At 39.9% G+C, this 10,759-nt stretch overlaps 1 protein-coding gene across 1 annotated transcript in view; it reads right to left on the bottom strand.

The window, feature by feature from the left end:
• Positions 1-506: 506 nt before the first annotated feature.
• Positions 507-10,759, bottom strand: part of TRPC5 (transient receptor potential cation channel subfamily C member 5) — a 206,114-nt gene continuing 195,861 nt past the window's right edge. Inside the window, 5 exon segments of the mRNA XM_017872325.1 lie at positions 507-1,199; positions 3,461-3,519; positions 3,522-3,546; positions 5,638-5,679; positions 6,409-6,612. Coding sequence (XP_017727814.1) covers positions 507-1,199; positions 3,461-3,519; positions 3,522-3,546; positions 5,638-5,679; positions 6,409-6,612 — 1,023 coding nt within the window.

Below are 10,759 nucleotides of genomic sequence, written 5' to 3'. Positions count from 1 at the left end.
ATTGACCCAGCATGGGCAGCGTGTAGCACTGAATGGCAACAAAGATGGGCAGGGTAGTTTGCCTTAGCTGATAGCTGGTGGGGACTGCTGACCACATCCCTCAGCTCTGTGGGAAGATGGTATGAGATCCTGAGGATGGTCAGGAATCTGTGTAGCAGCAAGAGTAGCAAAGTGGCACCTGGGGCTTCAAGGAAGCATGGGTGAGAAAAGCAAAGCAAAAGGGTTAAGCACCCAACTGCACCTCTGCTGATTAGGTGCAATACCCCTTCAGTTGGTTGTAAGATGGACTTAGTGTGTACAGATATTGAAAAGGCAAATAATAATGAAAGTAATAATAAAACAACAAAAATGGAGAATGTGGCTATAAAAGATGGTGCAAATAATAGGAGTTTCACTCTCCTTTCTTGGGGGCAGGGGCAGTGAGGGAATCATATTCTGTGTCATCTCTGAGAGCAAGGAAATTACAAATTTCTGTTGAGTTCCAGAACAGATGATTAGGGCTTGACTTAGAGGCGAGTTGTAACTTGTTCTTCCTGTCCATCACCCCATTTGTGCATGAGCAAGTCACAAGCCTCTCCCCAAGTTTCAAATACATCCTCTGAGGAGTCTAAAAGTTTAGAATTTGAGGAGCAGATGCTGGATGCACAGTGAAGAGAGCTGGAACAGGCTAGAGGGCATTCACTGCTCTGAGCAGCGCCCTGGACTTCACCTAATTCTACCTCACTGAGGTTAATTTCACTTTGAGAACAGGCCTCTGCTTTCCCTTTCTCCATCTGAGAATATCTGATGTCCTGCCACATACAGTGCTGCTGAACAATTCCATCAGAAATTGTATACATTGGCTCTGAACTGGGTTCAGACATATGACCATTAAATTTGGAGAACAGGAGACCCAGTTTCTTGAGAGAAGGACCCATGAAGGAGCGTTTGCTTGATGACTCAGCTTTTGACTTTCCTTGGGCACCACTGGACCTTGGCATGGTTCTGATGAGAGGTGGCCCATGGCAAGCCTTTTTCTTGCAGCCTAAATTAAAAGAGACACTCTTGGATTTGGCTCGAGCCCCACCACTGCCATCATTAGTATCATCTCTCTGAGAGAGTTCAGTGCTGCTAGTGGAAAAGCTTCTCCTTGGGTGTTTTCTATTTCCCAAGAGGTCAAGCACTTCATACCGAAAGCTGGAGATGTCTTGCTTTAATTCCTAGGAAAAGAGAGGAGACATATTATGTCAAGAAGCTTGGTCTTTATTTCAAAGTAGGCACATTAGATACCTTTGGAATGTTCCAGGTTTTGCCTAGTAGTAAATCACAAAATAAAACACCAGAAAAATCTGCCATTATTCAAACACAAGAAAAACATATTAATAATTCCGTGGGCAGGGCTGGTCATTGGCAAACTTGTACAATGGGTAAAGTTGATTCAGGATTAGCTAACACTTTAGTAGGGATTAGTCTGTTGAGGCGCTTTCATAAGGACTAACTCCTGCTCAAGTATTAACTAATAAGGTATTAGATTAGGACACTGGCTCTCACAGGTGTCTGCATATAAAAGGACTACTGAAGAGGAAAAGCTTTTAAGACTCTAACGAGTGAAACTAGAGAAGTGGAATGTCAGGTAATGGAGACTGCTGTTTTGAGACATGGGGCCCTGTTCAAACCTCCTATGAAATGTCTTCTATCTCCAACTGAATGCTTACATACTAGACTGTTCCTTTAAAAGCCAAGCTGAAATTTGTTCATGTACTTCCCCTGCTCAAAACTTGTTACTAACTTGTCACTAACTTTAGGAAAAAATAGAAATGCCATACCATGGACTACAAGGTTTTTCAAGGCCTAGTACCTGTTGCTTTCTCCAGTTTCATCTTTCTACTCTTTTCCTAGGCTCTCTGCTGTCCACCTGTATGGACATATTCTCCCTTGCCTCTGGGCCTTTGCCTGTGCTGTTCTCTCTGTCTAGAACACTCTTCTCCCCAACTCCCCTTTATCTGGCTGGCTTCACTTTCAAGCCTCAGCTTAAGCATCACTTCCATTGGAAAGTCTGTCTTGACTCCCCAAGTCCCAGTTGAGAGTCCCTCCTCTCTGTGTTTCCACAGTGTCCTGTGTTTAACCTGTCAGAATATACAATTGTTCATCACCCTTTATTTTTGTTTCTCACTCCTTGAGAGTAGGAGCTGGTTAGATCTTGCTCACCACTGTACCAGAGCACGTAGCAGAGTGCTTGGAACATAGCAGACCCTCGGTAGATGAATTATGTCTATGAATTAGAATAATGGCCTTCCTGTGTGCCTTAGAAAATATAGACGTTCATGGACACAGGGAGGGGAACATCACACACAGGGGACTGTCGGGGGTTGGGGGTTAGGGGAGGAATAGCATTAGGAGAAATATCTAATGTAGATGATGGGTTGATGGGTGCAGCAAACCACCTTGGCATGTGTATACCTATATAACAAACTTGCACGTTCTGCACATGTATCCCAGAACTTAAAGTATAATAAAATTTTAAAAGAAAATATATATAGATGTGTTCTAGGATAGGATTTCTCAATCTTGGCACTATTGACATGTTGGGCTGGATACTTCTTGTTGTGGGAGGCTGTACTATTCATTGTAGGATACTCAGTAGCAACCTTGTCTTTACTGTCTGGATACCAGTGTGACAACCAAAAGTATCTCCAGACATTGCCAAGTGTGGTCTTGGGGACAAAATTGCCCCTGGTTGAAAACGGTTGTTTTAGGCTAATGCCACTAGTAGAATTTTAATGTTTAATGGTGGAGTTTCTTAAGACCTTAGATTTAATAACAGATTTATTATTATTATTATTATTTAATTATACTTTAAGTTCTAGGGTAGATGTGCACAACGTGCAGGTTTGTTACATATGTACACTTGTGCCATGTTGGTGTGCTGCACCCATCAACTCGTCATTTACATCAGGTATAACTCCCAATGCAATCCCTCCCCCTTCACCTTCCCCATAATAGGCCCCGGTGTGTGATGTTCCCCTTCCCGAGTCCAGGTGATCTCATTGTTCAGTTCCCACCTATGAGTGAGAACATGCGGTGTTTGGTTTTCAATAACAGATTTTTTGATCTTATATCTTTTAAGTAAAGAAGATCTTTAAGTCTCCAGGCATCTTCCCTTTGCTATCTTGTCCCTCACCACCATGCATCCTTGCCACATCATTTAAAGCATTCAATTTCCACACTGAGAAACACTCAGAATATTAAAAGAACACATACAGCAGATTTCCTTCTTTCATGACACTGATTGTGGTGTGACATACATTGGTAAAATCTCTCCGTCTACTGAATGAAAGACAATTCTAAGAGAATAAGCATCATAACTGGCTTTGCTATATTGTAAGCAGATGAAATTCCATCACCAGAAACCTCACACACTGTGAAGATTAAATGATGCTTATGATATGTAAAATGAGAAATCACTTCATGATTAAATTACCTTAAAATTTTCTTCTGTTAGCCCCTCATTTGTTTTAGAATTTCTTATCATAGCAGCCATCTTTTGACTAAATTCCTGATAACTTCCTGGCAATTACAAACACCTGAAGGAGGCATTCAATCACCTTCTCAGGCGCCTCTCAGTTCAAAAGAAACTTACATAGGAGAATAACAAAAATGCCCTAGACCTCCTTTGCAGTGGAAAATCCTCATAGGATCCAGCCTTTTTACTGTGTAAAAAAATAGTTAAGCCATTGGCTAAACAACTATTGTGTCTCTGAATTTAGTGTCAGAATCAAATTCACCCTAAAGGAAATATTTTTTACCCGAGCATAAGGTACAACATGTATTTCCAGTGGAATAATTCTTGCATGGTCATATAGTTAATATTTTCCTTTAGGATGGATTGCACGTTAACACTCCTAGTAAAATGAGAGTTTTATTCTCCTTTTATAAAATTGAGAGAATTTTCTTCAGAATCACTAAGTCTGCTGATTTTAATGTCCACTAATTACATAGTGAAGATATTTTTCTCGTAGTCAACCTACACTTCTCCTTTACAGGAATGTCCTCTTTTCACTTAGCTCCCAGGGGAGTGGTCTGCACGTGGTCACTACAGTTTGTATTAGTGATGGTGATGATGATAGCTACTGCTTATTGCAATGTGTCAGGCAACACATGCACATAATACATATACATACTCATCACTCAATTTTCACAACTCTCTAAGTTAAGTTTATTACTATCCCCATGTTAGAGATGAGGAAGTCAAGCCTCAATAGGCTGACTCATCCAATGTTACACAACTAGTAAGTGTCAAGATTAGACTTTCATTCTACTTCAGTCTGATTTTAAGGCCAATGGTATTGCTTCTTCTACTATGTGTACTTGAACTCACTGAGATGTGCAGGAATCTTTTTTTTTGTTGTTATCATTGAGGGCTATGAAGCAGAACATGAAGACAATGAATCTTATTTAAGGTTTATTATTATAAAAGGAATAACATTTGAAGGTGGGAGTAGGGAGAGGAGGTTTACATACAAAATACCGTGTTTTCTGCTTCTCTTTGTTAGTTATGGTCTAAGGGGAACAAAGTTAGGAGAAGTGACCTATAGAATAAGGATGCATTTCCTTCAAACGCTGTAGAACATTTTTCTACTTTGGTTTTCTTTTGATCAGGATGGTGAGAGATGGTTGTCTCTTATTTGTGATTTGCAAGGATTATTCTCAAGAGATGTTGGTGATATTTGTATGCTTGGCTGTTTTCTAGCTGGTGGGAAGAGTGCCCTAATGTTTATTAGGTTTATTACTTTTTTTTTTTTTAACAAAATACAGAAGTGCTTCTCTATTTCTTTGATTAAAGTCATGTTGTAATTTATCAAGATCTAAGTTCCTGACATTCAGATAAGCTTTTACTTCATTGAGGTTAGTTTCCTCCTGTTATATATTACCATTACCCTATGTATTTTTTCTACATGGCAGTTTTTATCCTTTTAATCACTTAATTTTAATACAATCATCCCTTGTTATACTCTGGGGATTGGTCCCAGGACCCCCGCCCCGTATACCAAAATCCATGCATACTCAAGTCCTGCAATCATCCTGCAGAACTTGCAGATGCAAAAAGTCAGCCCTCTTGTATATGTGGTTTTACATTCCATGAATACTATATTTTCTATTTGCGTTTGGTGGAAAAAATCTGCCTATAAGTCGATCTACACAGTTCAATCCTCTGTTGTTCAAGAGTCAACTGTAATTTTAATGACGTGTTATTTTATCCCTGCTAGATAATAAATTTCATAAGGGCAGAAAGATTGCATCTTTTTTGTTCATAGTGATTTTTCTAGTATCTAGTGTAGTATTTTATGTACAGTAGGTACTCATATGTTTGACTGACCAACCACATATTCTATTTTATGTAATTTCAAGGAAGACAGCTTTCTAAGTTATAGTTGTTGCTGATCAAGCCGAGGCAGTGCATAAGGGCCATGAACAGGATTATAAAGCAGGTGATTCCACTTGGAGAAGGTACGTCAGTCCTTGATAAATTACAGCCTTTCCAAGCCTCCTATCCCAGTCAAATGGGATTGTGTCCAGACATAGCCAGAGTGAAGTTTGCTTCTCCTCCACAGAACCAGCCAACAACTATTGTGCTTCATCCCTGTGAGGAAGCTTTACCTGATAATGTTGATTTTGTATCAGGCTGTCAGCATTGCGTTCCTATAATTGAAAATAGAGATGTTACATGAGCAGTCCCAGCACCCTACCCACCCAAACATCTGAATATATTTTTAAATATTAGGACTGGAGAATGATACGGGAGCTCCTGCCTGACAAACCCCCAAAGCAAATATATGTTGGAATGATTTTATGATGCTTAAAACAGTGAGTGTCACAAAGGAGGGACGGGAGGAAACAGTTTTGTTTAAAAAGATTCATAATTTTGGTCAGGTGCGGTGGCTCATGCCTGTAATCCCAGCACTTTGGGAGGCCAAGGCGGGAGGATCACGAGGTCAGGAGTTCAAGACCAGCCTGGCCAACATAGTGAAACCCTGTCTCTACTAAAAAGACAAAAATTTGCCCGGCTTGGTGGTGTTCGTCTGTAATCCCAGCTACTTGAGAGGCTGAGGCAGGAGAATCGCTTGAACCCGGGAGGTGGATGTTGCAGTGAGCCGACATGGTGCCACTGCACTCCAGCCTGGATGACAGAGTGAGACTCCATCTCAAACAAACAAACAAACAAACAACAACAAAAAAAAATTAGCCAGGTGTGGTGGTGGACGCCTGTAATCCCAGCTACTGGGGAAGCTGAAGCACGAGAATTGCTTGAACCCAGGCAGCAGAGGTTGGCAGTGACCCGAGACCATGCCACTGCACTCCAGCCTGGGTGACAGAGTGAGACTCCATCTCAATTTTTTAAAATTAATTTTTTAAAATTAAAAGTCTTACTGTGAAGCTTCTCAAGTTGCGCCTTCTCCGTCTACCATCAGGGTCTCTTTTGGGGCAGAAGGTGTTGTTGAACCAGTTACCAAGGTATAGAAATGACTTGGGGCTGGGGATGATGTTGAAAGGAGGTGGCAAGGTGCCACCTTCATCAAAGTAACTCATCCAGAGCTTTGTCCTTGCAAACTTCCACTCGATATCAGCATGATCCTATGAAAGATAATGAAGTTCAAGGATTTGGGATGGGAAACTGCACGATGTACTCACTTCTCATTCTAAACTTTCTAGTTGCTTCTATAGAGGGCAATAAGTCAAGAGCTATATAAATTCAAATTATACATACCCTGTCACCCAGTAACCCTATTCTTAGAAATATATCTTATCAATATACTTACAAAAACATGTATGTACATGGTTGTTTACTGTAGCACAGATAATAGTAGCAAAACAACTGGCAGCAATCTAAATAATCAACAGTAGAACTGGTTAAATAAATGGTGTTACATCTATAAAATAGTATAAATACAACTACTAAAATATGGTAGATCCATAAACATTATATATATGTATATATATGCATCTGTCCAAGCCCTCTAAGTGAATAAAGCAATATAGAGCACAACATATGTACAACGATTCTATTTATACATCTGGAAAATCTTTTATATTAACATGCTTACATGTTCTAGACAAGTACACACTAAACTGTCAATAGTAGTTATTTTTAAGGCGTGGGATTGTAGTGGGAGGCTTTTTTTAAAAAAAAGAAAAATCAACTTTATTGAGGCATGATTTACACAGAATAAAATTCAACCATTTAAAGTGTTTGATGAGTTTTGACAGGTATATATACCCATGTAACAATCATTATAATCAACACACACACACACACATCAGTGTACATTTCTAGGAGTTTTAAGAGCTGTATTGACTGATGTAACCACGACTACAATCAGGATACACAACAGTTCTATCACCCTCCAAAGTTCCCTATTGTTACCTCTTTGTAATCAAACTCTCCCAACTTGTAACCTCTGACAACTGCTGCTCTGTTTTCTGTCCCTATAGTTTACGTTTTCCAAAATGTCATATAAATGGAATCATACAGTAGGTAACCTTTTAAGACTAGTTCATTTTACTCAGCATAACATCTTTAAGATTCGTCTGTATTTTCATATGTATCAATAGCCCATTCAATCACATCGCTGAGTAGTTTTCTATTATATGGATGCATGATGGTTTGTTTGTTTACCTACTGAAGAATATTTGGGTTATTTCCAGTTTTTTAGCAATTATGAGTAAAGCTGTTATGACCATTCATGTACAGGTTTTTGTCTAAACATACATTTATTTTTTTCTAACTTAAATATCTAAGAGTGGTATTGCTGGATCGTGTGTTAAGGGTGTGTTTATAATAAAATGCCAAACTGTTTTCCAGAGTGGCTATACTGTTTTCCATTATCACTAATTGCTCTATATCTTCTTTAGTGCTTGTCAGGTTTTTAAAGTTTAGTCATTCTAACAAGTATGTAGTGGGATCTCATTATGGTTATAGTTTGCATTTCCCAAATGGCTAATGATGTTGAGCATCTTTTCACATGCGTATTTACCATCTGTATATCTTCTACGATGAAGTGTTTTCAGATCCTTTGCCCATTTTATTGTATATAGGTAATATAATATAGAGTATATATATATATATTCTAGATACAATCCCTTTGTTAGATATATGACTTGCAGGTATTTTCTTTCAGTCTGTATCTTGTCTTTTCATTCTCTTAATGATGTCTTTACTGGAGCAAACTTTTACTTTTGAGAAAGTCAAAATTATCATGTTTATAAAACTATCAATTTTTTTATAGATTGTGCTTTTTGTGTCATGTCCAGGAACTCTTCAGCTAACCCAAGGTCATGAAGATGTTCTCCTATGTTTTCCTCCACAACTTTTATAGTTGTAAGATATGCCTTTAATTCTATGATCCATTTTGAGTTAATTTTTCCATAAGGGAAGAGGTTTATGTTGAGGTTCTCTTTTAAAATATGAGTGAACAATTGCTCTGACACCATTTGTTGGAACAACTCTCATTTCTCCATTGAACTGCTTTTGCCCCTTTGCTGAACATCAGTTGGGCATGCTGGACTACTAGACATCCACATTCAAAAGAGTAAACACCTACGTTATAACACGTACAAAACTCAACTCAGAATGAATCATAGACCTATACTTAGCAGATAAGAACTACAAAACTCTTAATAGGAAAGCATAGGAGTAAATCTTTGTGACCTTGGATAAAATGATTTCTTAGATACGACACCAAAAACCAAGTGACAAAATAAAATAGGTAAATTTGACTTAATCAAAATTAAAACATTTTACATAAAAGGACAGCATAAAGAAAATGAAAAGACAACTCATAGAATGTGAGAAAATAATTTAATATCATATACTTGATAAGGGACTTGTATCACAATATATAAAGAATAATTATGGTGGGGCATTCCAAGATGGCCAAATAGGAATAGTTCTGGTCTACAGCTCCCAGCATAATTGACACAGAAGATGGATGATTTCAGCATTTCCAACTGAGGTACCTGGTTCATCTCTTGGGACTGGTTGGACAGTGGGTGCAGCCCACAGAGGGCGAGCTGAAGCAGAGCAGGGCGTCACCTCACCTGGGAAGCACAAGGGGTTGGGGGATTTCCCTTTCCTACCCAAGGGAAACCCTGAAAGACTGCTTGGATAAACAAGGCACTCCCGCCCAAATACTGCACTTTTCCCAAGGTCTTAGCAACTGGCAGACAAGAAGGTTCTCTCCTGTACCTGGCTTGGCAGGTCCCATGCCCACGGAGCCTTGCTCACTGCTAGCGTAGCAGTCTGAGATCAATCTGCAAGGCAGCAGCCTGGCTGGGGGAGGAGCATCTGCCATCGATGAGGCTTGAGTAGGTAAAGTGACTGGGAAACTCAAACTGGGCGGAGCCTGCCATAGCTCAATGAGGCCCACTGCCTCTAGATTCCACCTCTGTGGGCAGGGCATAACTGAACAAAAGGCAGCAGACAACTTCTGCAGACTTAAATGTCCCTGTCTGATAGCTCTGAAGAGAGCAGTGTTTCTCCCAGCACAGCGTTTGAGTTCTGAGAACGGACAGGCTGCCTCCTCAAGTGGGCCTCTGACCCTCATGTAGCCTAACTGAGAGACACCTCCCAGTAGGGGCCGACAGACACCTCATATAGGCGGCTGCGCCTCTGGGATGAAGCTTCCAGAGGAAGGATCAGGCAGCAATATTTGCGATTCTGCAATATTTGCAGTTCTGCAGACTCCACTGGTGACACACAGGTAAGCAGGGTCTGGAGTGGACCGCCAGCAAACTTCAATAGACCTGTAGCTGAGGGACCTGACTGTTAGAAGGAAAACTAACAAACAGATAGGAATAGCATCAACATCAACAAAAGGGTCATCTATACCAAAACCCCATCTGAAGGTCACCAACATCAAAGACCAAAGATAGATAAAACCACAAAGATGGGGAGAAACTAGAGCAGAAAAGCTGAAAATTCTAAAAATCAGAGTGCCTCTTCTCCACCAAAGGATCGCATCTCCTTGCCAACAACGGAACAAAGCTGGATGCAGAATGACTTTGACAAGTTCACAGAAGTAGGGTTCAGAAGGTCGGTAATAACAAACTTCTCTGAGCTAAAGGAGGATGTTCGACCCCATTGCAAGGAAGCTAAAAACCTGGAAAAAAGATTAAATGAATGGCTAACTAGAATAAACAGTGTAGAGAAGACCTTAAATGACCTGGTAGAGCTGAAATCCATGGCATGAAAACTTTGTGATGCATGCACAAGCTTCAATGGCCGATTGGATCAAGTGGAGGAAAGGGTATCACTGATTGAAGATCAAATTAATGAAACAAAGCGAGACATCTAGATTAGAGAAAAAAGAGTAAAAAGAAACTAACAAAGCCTCCAAGAAATGTGGGACTATGTGAAAAGACCAAATCTATGTTTGATTGGTGTACCTGAAAGTGATGGGGAGAATGGAACCAAGTTGTAAAACACTCTTCAGGATATTATCCAGGAGAACTTCCCCAGCCTATCAAGGCAGGCCAACATTCAAATTCACTAAATACAGAGAACACCACAAAGATACTCCTTGAGAAGAGCAACCCCTAGACACATAATTGTCAGATTCTACAAGGTTGAAATGAAGGAAAAAGTCTTAAGGGCAGCCAGAGAGAAAGGTCGAGTTACCCACAAAGGGAAGCCCATCAGACTAACAGTGGATTTCTTGGCAGAAACGCTAGAAGCCAGAAGACAGTGGGGCCAATATTCAACTTTCTGTTTTTTTTTTTTTTG

The sequence above is a fragment of the Rhinopithecus bieti genome, unplaced genomic scaffold (assembly GCF_001698545.2).
Source record: "Rhinopithecus bieti isolate Rb0 unplaced genomic scaffold, ASM169854v2 scaffold_7464, whole genome shotgun sequence".
Classification (NCBI taxonomy): domain Eukaryota; kingdom Metazoa; phylum Chordata; class Mammalia; order Primates; family Cercopithecidae; genus Rhinopithecus; species Rhinopithecus bieti.
The sequence above is the reverse complement of the archived record's forward strand: the minus strand, read 5'-3'. Positions and strand labels throughout refer to the sequence as shown.